At 30.2% G+C, this 18,226-nt stretch overlaps 2 protein-coding genes across 2 annotated transcripts; both read right to left on the reverse strand.

Moving 5' to 3' along the window:
* Positions 1-7,165: 7,165 nt before the first annotated feature.
* Positions 7,166-13,200, reverse strand: LOC123300235 (serine/threonine-protein kinase Tao). Its single transcript, XM_044882768.1, has 8 exons — positions 12,971-13,200; positions 11,196-12,776; positions 9,228-9,439; positions 8,908-9,058; positions 8,587-8,826; positions 7,990-8,247; positions 7,653-7,909; positions 7,166-7,380 (listed from the first exon to the last, which is right to left on the reverse strand). The coding sequence occupies exons 2-8, from the start codon at positions 12,660-12,662 to the stop codon at positions 7,257-7,259; spliced, it is 2,709 nt and encodes a 902-aa protein (XP_044738703.1). The 5' UTR covers positions 12,663-12,776; positions 12,971-13,200; the 3' UTR covers positions 7,166-7,256.
* A 1,308-nt stretch (positions 13,201-14,508) lies between these two features.
* LOC123299936 (vacuolar protein sorting-associated protein 33A) lies at positions 14,509-17,537 on the reverse strand. Its single transcript, XM_044882359.1, has 5 exons — positions 17,010-17,537; positions 16,311-16,941; positions 15,377-15,851; positions 15,220-15,317; positions 14,509-14,643 (listed from the first exon to the last, which is right to left on the reverse strand). The coding sequence occupies exons 1-5, from the start codon at positions 17,492-17,494 to the stop codon at positions 14,509-14,511; spliced, it is 1,824 nt and encodes a 607-aa protein (XP_044738294.1). The 5' UTR covers positions 17,495-17,537.
* Between the last annotated feature and the right edge of the window lie 689 nt (positions 17,538-18,226).

Genomic DNA, 18,226 nt, shown 5'->3' on the forward strand with positions numbered 1-18,226 from the left:
AGAGTTATTTTGTTTTCAATGCCCTAGATATATTAAAATGATTGATTAGTCTTCGATAATCAATCTTGGTTTTTTAATATTTCAAGCCATTGAAGTTGGATTGAGAATACAGTAGAATTGCGTTAAAAATAATCTCTAAGTAATCCGAACTGAAATATAAAAACATCTTTAAACCGAACTTTCTCTGATTGAAATTGACGAGGTTCTACTGTAATATTAAATAAAAAAATGAATTTTGAATTGGTTAGTGATTTAAAATTTATATTTAGCATTGAAATACAATCACCTTACAAAATTACCGAGCGTTGAAAATTCAAAACACTTTTTGATAAACTAAATCGGAAAGTGTGTCTTTTAAATGATTTCATAGATTAAGCTAATGTTAAATTTCAATTCAAAAATGCTTCTTTCTCCAAATTTATTTCAATAATTCTTAACAAAATTTGTACGTCCCTCCAAATTAATTATTAATAGGAAGAAATTTTGATACAAATTTGTGCCCCCATTATTCAAGATTCAAATGTATGAAAGGTTTAACTCACCTTGTTTGAAATTGGAAGGTTTGGACGAAGTTTACCAATTTTACTTAACGCGACGTATTAATTGATTAAACCATTATTTGGAAAAGGACAAAGTAATCGTTCATACGTATAGAGTTTTCTGTGGCTTCTCGTTAAGAACTCCAGGCGAATGTTGGTGCTTAACTTCAGTCACACAACCGACTAATTCTTATATTTCATTTTCTGTTCTCCACCCACATCATGAAAAATTTAATGTAAATTGAGTTAGTAAAATTTAAAGATATGGACCCTCTCCTTACATTTTGAGTTTAAAAACAATGGCAATAAAAAAAACTTCCCACCAATCACTTCAAATTGAAAAATTGACTTTTGTTTCTTTGGTTTTTGGTCGACAAATGGAGCCGCCGATTTTGATTCGGAGTTCGTGGTTCCGATGGCAGTCGCTGGTCTCCAGTTGAAAGCATAAATTATCCGAATTTAAACAAGAAATTCTTCTCAAGGTATTCTAGTCAATTTTTCAAAACTTGAGACTACGATTTTGATAAATTGTAAAGCTGACCCTGACTTTAATGTTATTTTCGGTGATTTCTCATGAGTTATTAATCACGAACAAATTCAAAATTCAAAAGATGAATACTTAATTCGTGAAAACTTAAAATTTAACTATAAACATTCTTTATAACGATATCTAATTATTTAGAACGAAGTGAACACGATCGTTTATAAAATAAATATTATCGATTGTACGAAGTTTTATGCTTAGGCACTATAAAAAAGTTAAGTGTTTAGTTTTTTTTAATTTGATATAATTGGTTCCACAAGTTAGTAATAAATTTGAAGTATGTAAATAGGAAGAATTTATTTTTTATTAATTATAATATAGTTATAAAAAATGCTTATAAGAATCACAAGAAACTATTGCAAAAAAAAGTTAACGCTAAAAAATTTACAATACTGTATGGAAATTGGTACATTCATCCAATCGACAGGTAATTCTTTTTTACTTCATCTTTACAGCAGCAATTTTTCTTTAAATAATGAATATGAGTAAAAACCGTGTCAACCACGACTACGTCGAGGGTAAGTATCGCTTTCATTATTTTTAAAAGAATTGCTATTTAAAAAAAATCAGAAATGTATTCGATACAAAATTTTCCTGTCTACTGGATTACATGAGAATGTTAATTTAAAAAAATTATGTGCTTTTTTTAGTTTTTTTAAAAATTTTGAAACCATGTTAAGTTTTAATTTCTCTACGTAATTTAATTTAGAAATTTGTTCATTGTCTAAAAAATTTTAATTTTGTGGAGTAATATTATTTAAATTTATTTCAAATTGTAGCAACTTTTATTTGAAAAATTTCTTTATGGTAACATTATTATTTTGAGGAATTTTTTATTTTTTTTATTTAACTATTTTTTTATTTCTTAATATTAAAATTGTGGTTTAGTTACACTGACAAACATAGAAAATAACACATTTTCTCCATAGAAGTTTTATAGATGCTTATTTAAGCTGACAGTGGGTTTTCCACGGTTTAGGATTTAAGTTAAGATGTATTAAGGGCTATTAATTAATAAGTTACCATTTTCCTCTATTTCTTATTTTTTCTGAATCTAACTTACCCCAAAAAATAATTATCTTTTAAAAGACATAAGTATTAATGAATTATTATTGTAGCCCGATATCTTTAGTACTTTTTGAGTATGGTACGCATGAAAATTAGTCAACGATTTTATGTATAAAGGTTTTACAATTTTTTCGATCTCTTTTATGTATTCGATTTGCTATGTCAGTCAGTGTATATTTTATTTCATACAAAATATGAATTTTAATTTAAAAAATTTGTTTAAATAATTTTTTTATTCAGTTTTTTGTTACATTTTTGTTGTAAAATCAAGGCAAGACAATATAAGCTTTCAAAAATTTCTAAAAAATAAATTTGAATGAAATAAAATTCTATTCCTAAATAAAACCACTTTGAATACGTCTTTCAACAATAATTATTAATGGTTCTGGAAATCTACGGGAAAAATTCGTACTAGATGGTTACGTCGAGGTTTTAATACCAGTCAAATCGCTCTATCTAATTGGTACTAAAATTTCGACGCAGGCATCTCCCACAAATTATTCCCGTACATCTGCCGGACCATAATTATTAATTCGAGAATTAAAATCTATGAAAAAAAATAAAATAATAATTAATATAATAATATATATAATATGTACAAATACAGATAATTAAAGCGTGGATAACCGAATTTTGTAGAATATTTTTATTAAGGGGAAGATTCAGGGCAGGGGATTATTAATTATGGAAAAAAAAGGATTTGATTATACAATGAATATTATCAATATATGTAATTTTATAAATTTGTGGTGTGAATAATTTTTTATGTCAAGTCTATAAGAAGAAGGAAGAACTGTCAGGTGTATTCCAGGTTGTAACAAACTCGTGAAGGGTGTCTAGTGGGAGGGTCACACACGATTTGTTACATCACCGGGGTGTATCAAAAATTCATGATATATTTTATTTTGTACCATACTTAAAATTTTTATTCGTTGTCAATTTCGAAAGAACTAAAACGGAATCCATTTCTTTATGTATTAAAATTATTTTAGATTAGATATATAGATCTGGATTCAGGATACATTTAGGTAACTCATTTTTATTAAGAAATTTGAGATACTGTTATCCATGGTGCTCTTAACAACTTTCTCATAGCTGGGGATATTGATGCCCCTGAAAAATGGTTCTAAAAGTAAAAAAAATATTAAGAACGATCTTGACAACCGCCTTTCAAATAGTTGTCCTTAATAAAATGAGTTGCCTTAATTTACCCAGACCTTAGACCTAATAATAAATATATATCATGCTCAAAATACACTCTGAGTGCAATTTCTTCTTTAAAAATTAAAAAAATTGGAGAGAATTATTAGGATTTTTAACATAGTTATTTAGTTATTATAACAAAAAAAAATGTCAATGGTATGGTAGCTTAAATACATTTAATTTTTCTGTTCAAAATGGTCCTAAATTTAATTAAAATTTATAATAATAATAATAATAATACACTATTAAGAGATATTCCTATGACGCAGTAGTTAATTTTTAATTTTATTATTTATTTATTATTTTTATTTGTTTATTTACACGGGTAATTATTAAAAGGTGCTAAAGACGATATAGCAAATGGATCATTGTGTATACAGTGAAATTTTAAATTAAAGAAAAAATTATTGAAATTTTTAAAAATTATTTATAATTTCGATATAATAACATCGCATATTGGATCGAAAATTCCAATTCGCTATAGATTTTGGTATTATTTTAATCTAATAGGTGTTTTTACAGTAAAACTGTTTTAAAAATAATTATATTTGTAAAGAAACTCGTCACAGGCAAGCAATAAAATTTCCTCAAACATATGTCTCGCCTGGCTATCACATGAGGTCGACCTTATACCGTATCTTAGACTACAAGTCCCTCAAAACGATACTACTGTTAAGAATCTGCAAACTGAAGCTTTTCAAGGCGTCTTCTTTTTGCTAACTTTTTTGAAATGAGCTTCTCAAAAAAATTTTTTTAATAAAAGAGCTCTTCGATAAAAGCGCTTTTGAGCATTTTAAACCAAAATTACGATCACTGAATGCCTTGATTATTTTGTTAAATGGAATAAACTTTCTCTAAAAAACCGTAATAATATTAACAAAAAGCTTACAAGCATAACTTGATTTTAATACCTATAATTTCGCTCGTAACAATATCGTATCCAATATGCGTTCGATTTGAAGTTCAATCTTATACAGAATCACATTTTTTATCGAATTATAATTCAAAATCCGACTTAATTTTTTAACTTTTTTAAAAAAGTACAATCCTTTGAACTTAATCATTTAATAAAAAAATATTTAAAACTTTCTGATCAAATCACATATTCTCAGTAGATCTACTTCTAAGAATTATAAATTTTCACTAGCACAGATATAATTACTCATAATATTGAGGAACTATTGCCAATGATTGTTTTGCAACGTTTCGATCACCTTTGTGAAAACTCCAGAATCTAAGGGATCATAAACCACAAAAGAGTAAATTCAACGTTGTGAATTAAAATTCAATATATTGAATAATTATTTGTATTATGGATTCGATTATGTTTGAACTCTTTTCTTTTTTTTTAAATCATGGAAAAAAGAAATATTTCGATTTAAGAAAAATACATTTCACTGTATCACAATGAACATAAGTTACACAAGTAATAATATATATTTAAATACGGTCACCAGCTTAATTTATTAATTTTGAAAACGATATCTTTTGTAAATATTTTTGAATTTTCACAAATCAGTCATCATTCAAATTATAATATTGTCAAGCACTAATTAAAAAAAAAAAAAGGAAAAACACAATTAATTACATTAAAAAGAAAAACTCAACAATTCATTTTTTTTTTCAAAAATTTTTATAACAAAATTAGTTTTATAATTGACCTAGTTTAGAGCTAATTTGTATTTTTTTCATACGTAGTACTACGTTTTTTTAAACAATTTTTGAGCGTTTTAATTTTTATCATTTTTTCAATGGTTAAAATCACAACTTTGTTAAGTCCGAAGATACATAAGCGTTTAACCAATTATCCGATACAATAACCGTGTTTTTTTCTTTAAGAAAAAATATATTTCTGGTGTTCTTTGGACAGCATCGTCGGTAAAAAAGCGTCACCAATTTAGTGAATTCTATTTAATAATTTCCTTAAATTGGCATTTAACCAATCCAAGCAATACGAAAACTGTCTTCTTCATAAAATCGTCGAAATTAACGTTCGCCTTGCCTTTACTTTAATGTAATTTAGCAATTAATTCTTTTCCGATTGCAATCATGAGTTGACTGCTTGAAATTATATATTTCGCAATTTGAAATTATTATTGAATTAAACGCTCTATGTCTTCGGCTTAAATTGCACAATTAAAATAAAATGCATTTCGAAGATTTGGATTGTAGCGGCTATTTGATAGTCACTTTTAATTGGTTTTATAAAATTGTTTTCACATAGAATATGAATTAAAAACAATCGATGAAACCGTAAAAACAATATATCTTAGGATACGTTTTGCCCTATATTTTCTTAAATAAAATAGATGTATCCTCGACATGTAGGCTGCTAAGTGCCTGGAAATAGTTCAGTTAATAAAAAGTTATAATGCTTAGAAATGTATTTCTTTAATTTATCAAACAATCTCGTTGGCACAGCGATTTGAAAGCATTTAGATTTTATACTTTAGTCTTACTAAAGTTGTTTTTTTAAAATGTGATTTAAAAATACGTTAAAAAAGTTTAGTGATCCAACGACGTAATTCAATCAGCCATGTTGTAAACTAGTTTACTATTTAATCAAATTCAGAATCGTTGCAAATATCAAATACAAGAATAAGGATCGAGGCCATAAATATAAAGAAGAATGCCATGTTTAGCCAACATATTAGAGAAAATAATGGCGAATTTTTCTATTTAGTTTAGGCGAAATAAACGAAGACCATATGGTATTTTTATTGTCATACATAAAAATATTTATTTGTTAATAATATGTATACAAATCTGAAATTTTCAACGAATCTCTCCCTTTTAAATTCCCTAAATAGTTGGATCATTTGTCTATTGTAAATTAATTTTACAGCCAAAAAGAACATGCGAACAGGTATGTTAATTTTCTGTTGCAGAAAATAAAGATTCAAGGTTACTCAAACAAATACCGGAAATTTTAAAAATTGTGTTTGTCAAAACATCAGTTAGAAATCTGGGAACACCTGGTATACAAGCCACACCCAATTGAAAGGGTTGATCGGATAAAAACAACAATCCGATACGTGTTACGATATTTTTCTCAACAGAAAATTCACGTATCTGTATGCGAGTAAAACTTACATGTCCCTCTTGCTCTATTATAAATGTTTTACAAAAAATATTCTTATACATTATATACTAAAACATTACTCGGAAAAATTTAGTTCGAATTTTATGTTTGATTGATACCATATCTTAAAGAATTTGATGAACGGCTATTTTGCACGTTTAATCATCCCACCTAGCCAAGATAGTGGACTAAGCATGGAAAATCAGGCAGTTTTGAAACGAAAATCGTAAGCGTATAAGAGAGACGAAGACAGCGCATACATTATCTGTCTCTCTACAGCTATACGCGCCTACATTACCTGTTCTCTCTCTACTGCCAACAACCGTTTGGCGACGACTTTGCAGCTCTATGGTATTCTCTCTATGCGAATTAATTGATAGAACGACTCTGTAATATTATTATAAGCGGTAACAAATTTTCGGCTTGATTGCTGTTTGTATAATAATATTTTTTGTATACATGTATAAATAAAAACTTAATCGAAAATTTTTTTCAATATTAAACGTATTATAGAAAAAAATACATCAGGTACATTGAACCATGATATGAATTAATAATATAATGTTTTACATTAAAAAAAAAACACATTAATTATTAATTATCTTTTTAATAATTAAAAAAATTAATAATGTAATGATGGATCTCATACAACATTTTTTTTTTACTCTTTAACTAAAATTAGTTAAATGCAACAAATTGAAAAATTTAAAAAAAAGAAAAAGTACTAATAATGGTAATTTACGACGTTCTTTTTATTTTAAAGATATCATCAGCTGGTGACCGATTGGTAGAAAGTGCGGAAGCTAAAGGATTCTTAAGGCTAGAGTGAGCCTATTGGGAAACTAGTAGAGCTATTACTATGCGCTAAACTTAACATTGAGCCAGATAGACTCTGTTCATCATCAGGATAAGTTTCTTTGGACGCCTCTGCAATAGCTAATGTACTGTAAATAAAGTAAAAAACAATTATTAAAATATAAATCTAAAGGGAAAAGTGCAATGATTGAAATGTTTGAAGGGTGAAATTGAAAGACGGACGAGAACTGAGTTCTTTAATCTGTTGAGGTCTATTAGGAGGAGGCCTGTTGCAGTTTGAAGTCTATACAACAAGTTTTGACACATCACAAATGTCTCCATGGCGTTAGTTAACTTGCAGAGTTGAACTTCGAGTGCATTGATGAGAATGATAGTAAAGAGTAAAAATTAAAAAAAATACCTGAATCCAAGTCTTGTAGATTCATCATCAAATTGTTCAAGGTCGCGTTCCTGACGTTCTTGTAACAAACGAATACGTTCAGCACGTTCTTGTTTAAATTGCTGCGTTTCAGATTCCATTTTTTGTTCTAATAATGCACGCCGTACAGAAACTCGTTCTTCTAATTCTTTTCGTTCACGATTCCTTTGAGCTTCTGCTTGCATTTTATTCTTACTTTGATACGCCATTAAAATTTCTAATTCATAATGAAGTCGATCCTAAAAAAAAAAACAAAAGAAAATGATTTGGATAAAAATTTTTGAAACAAATCGCACAATTGGGTGTTTTTAAAACTCACTTTTAAAAGTTGGCATTCAACTTCTTGACTTTCATCAAGACGGATACTTTGTTTCTGTAACATTTCTGTAATACTTTGCTCATATTGATCACCTAGCAATGCTAATTTACGTCGTTGCTCCTCTTTTAATTTTTTAATCACAGTTTTCTGTTCATCTTTTGCTGTTGTTTGTAAAATTTGAGCTTTTAATGCTTTATATTGACGTGTTTGTATTTTACACGTTTCACGAAATTGTTTCCGAATTTGCATTTCTTTTTGCTAAAAACAAAAATATAATCACATTAATAAAAGTTTCATCCCCTGCTTTGCCCACATCACTACAAAAATGGGTCAAGGGCTTGATATCTATTTGGAGAGGGAGTTTATGTGCATATACAGGATGCGTCAGTGTGTAAGCATTGAATAAGTTTGACATTTGTCAACCGATTGAGAAGATCAGATATGTTTTGAAACGTCAATTAAGTACAATTTTAACCATAAATCGCTTCACAACGAAACAAAATAGTCGTTTAATTGTGTTAACTCAACGTACATATCGTCGAAAATATAGTGGCCCGGATAACATAACAGTAACAAAATTATAAATAAGATATTTACTTTTAAAGACTTTGGTTGTTGTTTTAATTCTAACGCATGTTTCTTGCGTAATTCACGTTTAGCACGTTCCATATACTCATTCTGATTCTGTAATTCAGTATGATGTTGTCGTTGAACTTGTTCTTCGCGTAATGCATGAACTGCTTTCTGTTGTCTGTACTCCAATTCTTGAGTTTTTTCATGATGTCGCAACAACATCGAATGAGCTTGTTCTAATTGTTGTTGGCGTTTATTTAATTCCTAGAAAAATTTATTAAAATATTTAATGATATTTAATGATGCTAAAACTTTTGTGTCTTGTACGAGTTAAAAAAAACCAACCTCTTGCAATAATTCACGTTCTAAATTTTGAAAATACAATAATTTTTTTCTTCTAAACTTCCGTATCTCCAGTTCTAAATATTCTTTTTGACCACGAATTAATCTTTGTTCTTCCTGTGCTTCAACTTGCTTTAAATTATCCTTTTGTGACCTAAATAACAAGAAAAATTAAAATTAAGAATTATTCTACCGTTCATGACTTTAATAGGTGTTCGATTCTAAGATAAGAAGTAATCGCTATCTTCAATTTTAGGAGCTAATTCAATTTTGTATGTAAATATCGGGGAAAGGGAGAAGTATTAGTGTAAAAAGTTACATACTGTAAAGTTGCATCTCGTTGTCGTTTTGGTGTTGCTTCATCCATGGATAATTCTCGTTTCCATCTCTCTTTATTCGCTTTATATTCTTTTTTACGTTGCACTTCAAAATTCTTTCGTTCAGCTTCTTGTCGAACAGAAATATCTTTATACAATTTCTTTTCAGCTGTATGATTTTGTTTGACCTTCCTATCTAAATCTTGTGTATGGCGAACCTTTTTTTATGAAAATAAAATTAACCTGTTAGTGTTTTTAATTAAATATATGTACCAAAAAACAAATACAATCTCATGTGAATGTTATAGAAATATTTTCAAGAAATTGCCAGAAATCGATCGAACAAATTGCTCTTCTTATGGGATTTTGGACAATATTTCAAAAACTATGAATTCAAGCATTAAATGAACCAATTGTTTTTGACCATTATCTAAGGTTATAAATACTCAAAAAATATAAAATTTCATTTTATTTTTGGATAACTTCTAATATCTATACTAAGTAGAGCCATTTTTATAAGAAAAAAGGTTAATTCTTTAAAAGATGAATGAGAAAATTATTTTTTTAATCAAACAAAAGAGGGAAAATAAATGAAAAATAAAATAACAATAGATTAGCGTCAATGATTAAATTATACCACGATTAATGAATATAATAAGCCATTAAATAGTACACACATCAACTAATTATGTGTACTAATCTGCTAATTAAGCTGTGAATTAATTCATTAATAAATAATACAAATCTTTAAAAAATTTAAGTTGAATATTTTTTAGTTCACATTGTAATTAAGGGTATAATCATGCAAATAAATTTTATTATATGAGTGAGATTCTTTCAAAAAATATTTTATTGTCTAGACAAGATTTCGATTCCTATTTAAAATACAGAATGTCTCAAAAGTCGTATACATCAGAAAAGGAAAAGGTAGATGAGAGAAGAAATTCTATGAAGACAAGTCGTCTTTAACAATATCAGTAATTAAAATTTTTGTAATAAGAAAAATTGTGGAAAATAAAATTTACTACAATTGAAATTCGTTTTCTTGAAGGTTAATATTTACAGAAATATTAACGTTGAATATTTTAAGTCCTACCTCCTCGTTAAAGGTATATCAGATCAAAAATCGTCAAAGGTCTTTTCGCCCTGACTTTTTAGATACCTTGTATATTCAAACAAAATTAGATCAAAAATATCATAATTGGTAATAAAATTAGCATAAATGAATATAATTGATGGGAAATGTTTAATAAAACATAGGAGTAGGAGTACCACAAATGGAGGAGGAGTACCACAAATGGGTCCTTAGCACCTGTCATCCTAAGGCGAAACGTCTCCAGGTAAAAGGTGCTATTTAAAGCAAATGGAAGTTATAAAATTCTTTCAAGGCTAAGCGCCACGCAAAATTCCCACAGCTTTTCCGTCGGGATTTCTCCAAGGATTGATGGATCCAAAGTTTCGGATCCAAAAATTCTAAATCTGACCTCCTGCAGGTTTCTGCAGTTGCAAATAACATATGTGGAGGTTTCATTGCCCTTTATTAAGGCCCTACAAGTGGGATCTAAGAGATTTTCATGTCATGAAAGTGATAGTTCAATCGACAATGTCCTGTCAAGAGTCCTATGACCCTTCTCAACTGTGCTCTGGTAATTTGAAAATTTTTTCGAAATTTGGAAAGTAAACTTTTGATTGAAAATGATAATTGAGTATAAGTCAAATATTTACATATACAGGACCTAGTGATGTAAAGATTTAGTTTTTTGTTACATTTTTGCCCGTTCTTCCATTAAAGATAACTTGACAACGACATCATAAAAAAATTTAAATAATCACAAAGCATGGTTATGGTTGGAAAAACCTTGATACATAAAATGGTCGGATATCAACGCTATTGTAAAATTACAGTATCCGATCAACTTTAAGTCCCTTGTGAATGACATGTAAGCAGAAATTATAAAATGATATGGGACTCACCTGTAAACGTTCTAATTCTCGACTAAATGTCTGCAACAACGCTTCGTATTCCTTATCCAATTGACTTTTATGTTGTTCCATTTCAAGTTTACAACGTTCCTCCAACTTGAGAAGTGCACCTTGATGTTCCCGACGCATACGTTTATAACCAGACATCTGTTCATGCATTTCTTCCTGCATATGTTCCTTCTGCTGTTTCGTGACAATACTTGTAGTACGTATTGTCGCGAAATTATTTGCACCATGTTCAGAAACCATTGCAGCCGCGGAGGCAGCTGCATGATTTGAATTTGAATTACTAACACGATTCCTTCTCGAATCACCTCCCCCGCCATGTTGAGTATCAACACCAGCAGGTAAAGAATTCGTTGAACTTGATTGACTACTCGCCGATACACCCACCGAATGCAAACTGTGCTCCGACGTAACAGAATTTGATTTAGAACTATCACCTCCGGTGGTTTCATCAGGTGTTTCATCCCCATCTCCAATTGCTGATTCGGTTTCACATTCCACCATAAGAATTTTCTTCATTTTACGATAATTTAAATTATCTAATTCTCGTACGGCTGCTTTTGTCCGTTGAATTAAATCTACTAGTACATTCGGTGATCGAGGTCGCGTTACAAATTGATGGGATAGTAGTTTTTGCGATGTAGGACGTTCATTTGGGGCTTTTTGTAAGCACGCTTCAACAAAATGTCGAAATATATCCGACCAATCGGGTGATTGTAATGTGGGCGTATCATTTTGGGCGATATGATACAACGCAGACATAGCGTTCATATTAAAATACGGTGGTTTACGTTCGGCTAATTCAATACATGTAATACCTAACGACCATACATCAACTTTCCCATCATACTGACCTTCGTCCATGGCTAATATTACTTCGGGTGCCATCCAATACGGTGTTCCAACAAAACTATTCGCTGGACACTTAATTGCTGCACTCCCGAAATCAGCTAATTTCACTGTACCATTTTCAGTTAATAAAATATTGCCCGCTTTCACATCACGATGTATTCGTCCTAATGAATGCAAATAACTAAGTCCTTGCAAAACACCATCACATATTGCTGATATTTCTTCCTCTTTGAGAGGACGTTTATGTACTTCGATAATATCGGATGCTGAACCTAAACAATATTCCATAACAAGCCATGCTGTATGATCCCGTAAATAACATCCCTTGTATTCGATTGTGTTTGGATGATTTAATTGTTTTAAAAATCGTATCTCTTTTAAAATATCCTGCCATTTTTCTAAACTTTGTTTACCAACATAGGACATTTTTTTAATCGCGACAATTTCACGTGTAAGTAAACATCGTGCATAGTACACAGCTCCAAAGGAGCCATGTCCAATTTCACGTAAATCTTCAAAGATTTTCTCTGGATCATGTTTATAAAAAAGTTCAGCAATTTCAGGATCTTTTAATGAGCCAGGTCTCGGTACCGCAGGCATTGTGGTTTTACTTCGATACCACAATTTTTTTTGGGGGAATTAAATTCACCCCAATATAATATCAACAGCCATTCCCCCTTAAATCAACTGCAATGTACGTGGGACCCACAATACCTGTCAACACACATAAAAGATAATGGTATCACTTCGAGTTACAGGAAATAGGGTGTCACTCTGACCACACCCCAGTGATACAACATTTTATTTGGATATTATATTTTAGATATTTATTTATATTAAGTGTATTGTTTTTGTGGATCAAAGTTTAGATATATCATTGATTTTGGTACAAAACTTGCAACACTTACCACAAATAAGCTTCGGCAATCAAAATGGCGTGTATAGTCGTGCGCAATTACCAATTGTTATTTACACGAAACACTTTAAATATTTCACTTTACAAACATTGCAAACACATTTATTTAGTAAATACTACCTCATTTTTATATCTAATATACACATTTTTTAATACGATAATTTTATTTTGAAATTTTGTACTCGAACACTTGATAGAAAGTTATTATGCTAAGGTTAGTCCATTACGATAACCTATTGTAATGACATCTATTATTAATCATATTCAACTACCACGTTGACAAGTACTCACATTCTTACCAACTTCGTTTTACGAAAATAACAAAATAAAATAAATACAACAATTAAAAATACACTGCGGATATTTACACGCTCACGTTCAAAAATTTATTAATGCAAACTAGGTCCAAGGCTTTAGGATTTCTACATATAAACTTTGAGTAGCCAATATCTCGAAACGAGAACGCTCCAAGAGAATTTGTTGGTAACCCTCAAATTCGGACTCAGCCCCTCAAACACATATAAGAATCCCTGAGAAACCTCCTACTGTTTAGAGGTGCCACCTCTCCGGAATTTATTTGGGGCCTACGGTCCATTTTTTTTTCTTGAAAAAATCGTAAATTTTAAAATCTTTGGATTAAAATCAGAAAAACTGGATTTGATTGTATAATCGGGATTTTAAGAATTTTTGAGAATATTAATAATTTTATACTGATCTTGAAGTTTTTGTTTATTCGATTAGTCCTTTTAACTATCGAAATACATCTGTAGTCAGGGGCAGCTCATGCCCAATAGACAATCACTTCAATTGACCTATCTGGCCCCCATTTGATCCAAGTTTGCAGCCCTAATTTTAACAGATAAATATTATTGAATTTAGCGAGTACTTAAATTTACATACTTTCTAAATAAAATGTTGCAAATTGTTGCTTTTACCGAAATTTCGAAGATAAAAATATCAACCTAAAAATATTAAGTATTTATTTCAAATTATTTTGATTGCATATTTTCTATTTTCATTAATTATTTGTATGCGGAAAATTATCGTAATGATTTTTTTTTCTTATTTAAAAAGCCTTTGAGCCATGTTTCGGCCCCCGGATCCTCATATTGTTTGAATTTTGAGTTACAAAACTTGCTGTTCAAATTTCAATATTAACAGACTGTAATTTTTTGCATACTTACTGACACAAAATTTTGTTTAAAAACTTCCATGGGCGCGCCTCTTTTTTAACCCCGCCTCTGCAAGCACGAGCCTACTTTGCCTTATGGATAAACGACCTCTAGAAGGCAGTATACAATATTTGGTAAACGGATCCAAGGGCCTTATATGATCTAAGATTAATGAAGACTAAAAAAAGGGGAAAAAATTAAAGAAAGTGAAAGAATTATTAATTCAAAATTTGATCTCAAAAATTATGATTTTAATTCATAATATTATAATTTTTTATATTTTATTGAGATTATTTACAATATAGTTTGTAACTTAAATAATATGTAAAATATATAAATATTAACAAATAAAACTCGACTATGATGTGGCAGCGGCAGGAATGTTGTATTGGAATGAGTTAATAAATGAATTTCCATTAATTAATTTTGTAGTTGCAATTAAAAATTCATAATTTGTATCATCTTGTTGCGTTAAGAATCGCAATGCTGAAATCTAAAAAAAAAATCATCAATTTTTTTATCAAGTCAATTTTTTGCACTCGGCTTTCACTTTTTAAGGTCATTAAAATAAAAATAAAAATTTTTCCGACTCTTTCAACTGTCAGCACATGCCTTTCTTTTCCACTGAACACGCTAGGCTGGTATTAAGGACTCCGCGATAGGCGGGGTCTGACACAAAAAGTGATCCTACGAATGCGCGCTCGTTTTGTAGTAAATAAAGAGTTCTGAGTTGTCAAAAGTCAAAATTATTTGACGGCACGTCCTTGTCTTCATTAAACATTTCTTTAGAAAAAAATAACACGTTGATACATAAAGGTTCGCCACCCGGCCACCCCTAACATAGGAAATGAAGTTTTACAAAACAAAAGGAGCCTCGTGAGCTCCTTATATGTCCAAGAGCTTCAAAAGTCGACCCTGCGTCAACGCAAAGTGATGAGAGATAATAACTTTTGAGCTGCATTTTCAAAATATTGAATATGCTATCGAATAAGCTATATACATGATCAAGATTAGATAATTTTCTGGGGGAGATACAGGTTTTTGCATTTTTTTCTATTTTAATAATTACCTCGGCAAATGTACATCCTCCGATATAAAATATCAAAACCATTTTTGGTGTATCATATTGTGAAATTTCACTTGACATCGAATTCCTCCGTACATGACCTTTAAAAAAAAGATAGTGGATTATCGAAATAAAAAGACATAAAAATTAAAGTTCTCACCACCAAAATAAGCTGTCGGTTGAGTATCTTCAAAAGATGGACCCGGTAATAATCCTAGAAAATCTTGTAAATGCTTTAAACCACGTGGTTTAAATATATTCTCCACAATACGCACACTAAGTGGTGCATAAATACTATGCACGTAGCTAATATCAGTTGGATCCACTTCGGAAGTATCTTCCATTGTTAAATGTAGCGATTTTCGTAAAGATGTATATGAACGACTTGTACTTTGAACATATAACAATCCTGCTTTTTCTAAATTATTGATGGTTAGGAGTGTTTGGATTCCATAAACTTGGACTAGTTCACGTTTGTAATATTCCATAACTTTATATTTTAATCCAGAACCGGTGGCACATTGTAAGCAAATTAAACGTAAAACTTTGACTAATGGAGCTTTATTTGCGATTAATTCTTCAATAAATGGACATATTTTGTCGGTATCCATGCAATTCATAAATTCTTGTTCCGTCTAAAAGAAAAATTTACAATAAAAAGAAATCTTAACTAAAAGAAAACAAAAGTAGGAGGAGAACGAATCGACAAGAAACCATTTTTAACCCTCCGAACCAAAAAGAGGAGTGTTTTCTTTGAACACTATATGTGGGTGCCTGCTTGTGGCTCCTAACTGAATGAACCGATTTTGATTTTTTGTTTGAAAGGTAATTTAAGGGAGACTGTTTTTAGCTATGTTTCAAGTACGAGTTTAGGGTTCCGTAACTGAAACAACTAAAAAAGATGCCATGATTTTCAAAATTGGTTTAGTTAGGAGCTTTTTTTAATTTTGTAAATTTAACTAAAAGAGATATCAAGCTGAAATATGGAACCGAAAAATGTCAAATGTAGTGGGTTTACACATTTTTGCTATTTTTATGACGTCATAGAGTACAAAAAATCGATTTTTTTTAAAGGTAAATTATTTTGCACTTACGTGAATTGTATCCAAGAAATCGCTTGTATCTGTAACTTCTTTAATACATTCAGCAATCGCTGTATGTGTGGCCAAAGCTTGTTTACTCGCCAGCATATTCGGTAACTTCGCAACAAACTGTTTAATTTCTTGAACAGTTTTCTCACCATGTCGTTCTTCAAATTGACTACTAATTAATTTAGCTTGTTTTTTTAACGCCGGTCCAACTGCATTAAAGTTTTTATCCCTTAAATCAGCATATAATTCATCCGCTGAATTCAAGATAATTTGTTTTGGTCCAGTCGGAGGTGGTGAATTTTCATCCGATACAAATTTATCGATAGGAAATTGTGCTGTTGTGTTATTGATTGAAAATATTTCATCAATTAAACCTTCATAGGTTAATTGGGTGGCTAATGGGGAGACTAAATCAATTGCACGATCGATTAATATCAATTGATCGATACTTGAACTTCCAATATTTCGCATTTCATTGGATTCTAAACTTAGACGTTTCGTTAAAGACCAGACCGTGTCTGCGGCGTGACCAACACCCCAAATGTATCCAATTGGACCATATAAACGTTGTAACGCCATTAACGCTTGGGCAGCTTGGAATAAGCATGTAGGATCACGGTCTAACTGATAATCTCTAAGAAAAAAATGTGAATTTGTTAATTGATGTCCCTTAAAATTTATAAATCAAGTAACTAAACTTACTTGAAAGATCCACTAAGTTCCATCGAAATAACATCACTATCCATTGGAAATAAGAAACATGGATAGTTATCAATACTTGCAAAACTACCAAATACTCCACGATGCTGTAAATGTTTTTCACATACCGAACTAAAACTGGGTACAAAAATCAAATGATACTCCCGGCCCTGACGTGTAATATTTCGTTTTTCTGATTGTATATTTTCACTAATCAAATCCATTAATTGGAGTTTTGGTCTAGTTATAAAAATAACATGTTTAGCGGTGGTTGGAGGCAATGCACCAGCTCGCAATGGAAACATAACACCAGCATTGTGTTCTTTTAGTAATGAATATTTAGCAGTTAGTCCAACTGGTCCTGCTAATGATTCATCCCAAACGATTGCTTTTGGGCCCTCACATTTTTCTAAGAGACGTAGCAGTTCTTTTCTGGCTTGTTGTTGTAATAATCCAACATTTACTCGACCTCCTTGTAAATGTGACATTTCGTTTTTTTAGTTTTGACAGATATACTGACAGTTCCACAGACTTCGAAAATATAAAATAGACCAATACGTATATAGACCGACAATAAAATATCTTTGAATTAAAATAATTTCACCATGTTGTAAGAAAGTATTTCGATCTACAATCTAGCCATCATCAGTATAAATTAGATACGAATAATTATAATCTTACTAAAAAACTAATTTTATGTTTTTTTTACCAAAAAACCTCCTTTTTTAATAAAATCCATACATAGGCTTCAAATGTCAATAGATGTTCAATCTTGTTTGCTTTTGTTTACAAAAATTTTATTGATTTTGCATAAAATGTACATTATTTTTTTGGTTATTTCAATATTTCTTTGATTTATTTAAGTTTTACTATTAAACTGTTGCTAAATTAAAAACATAATTTTTTTCATATGGATTACATTTTCATATGATCCAAGAACTTTGTTAAAGCAGATAATACTTGACAAAAATCATTGGAGCCAGAGCTTGGAAATACAAAATAATTTGATAAAAATACATCGCAGGTCCTTTCAAGTGAGTTATGAGCATCCTTTCTCAAATAAATAATTTGATAATTAAGTTAATTTTAAATTTATCTGAATTATCAGACACCGCGAATTATCATCTAAAGAAAATATTAAAACCTCGTTGACTTGAAACATGATGTCGTTCATAGATCATGAAGGGGCCACAGCCACTTACCCATCTAATAATTCTTGA

This window comes from Chrysoperla carnea, chromosome 5 (genome assembly GCF_905475395.1).
Source record: "Chrysoperla carnea chromosome 5, inChrCarn1.1, whole genome shotgun sequence".
NCBI classification, from domain to species: domain Eukaryota; kingdom Metazoa; phylum Arthropoda; class Insecta; order Neuroptera; family Chrysopidae; genus Chrysoperla; species Chrysoperla carnea.

Bases quoted from the DNA above. Each gene is read 5' to 3' on its own strand.
- LOC123300235 (XM_044882768.1), bottom strand. From the start codon at position 12,662: ATGCCTGCGGTACCGAGACCTGGCTCATTAAAAGATCCTGAAATTGCT. The intron at 8,827-8,907 runs GTTGGTTTTTTT...AAATTTTTCTAG, and splicing joins AACGTGAATTATTGCAAGAG to GAATTAAATAAACGCCAACA. The intron at 7,381-7,652 runs GTATTTTTTTTA...CTTTATTTACAG, and splicing joins TCTACAAGACTTGGATTCAG to TACATTAGCTATTGCAGAGG.
- LOC123299936 (XM_044882359.1), bottom strand. From the start codon at position 17,494: ATGTCACATTTACAAGGAGGTCGAGTAAATGTTGGATTATTACAACAA. The intron at 16,942-17,009 runs GTAAGTTTAGTT...TTTTTTTCTTAG, and splicing joins GAACTTAGTGGATCTTTCAA to AGATTATCAGTTAGACCGTG. The intron at 15,852-16,310 runs GTAAGTGCAAAA...TTTTTCTTTTAG, and splicing joins ATTTCTTGGATACAATTCAC to ACGGAACAAGAATTTATGAA.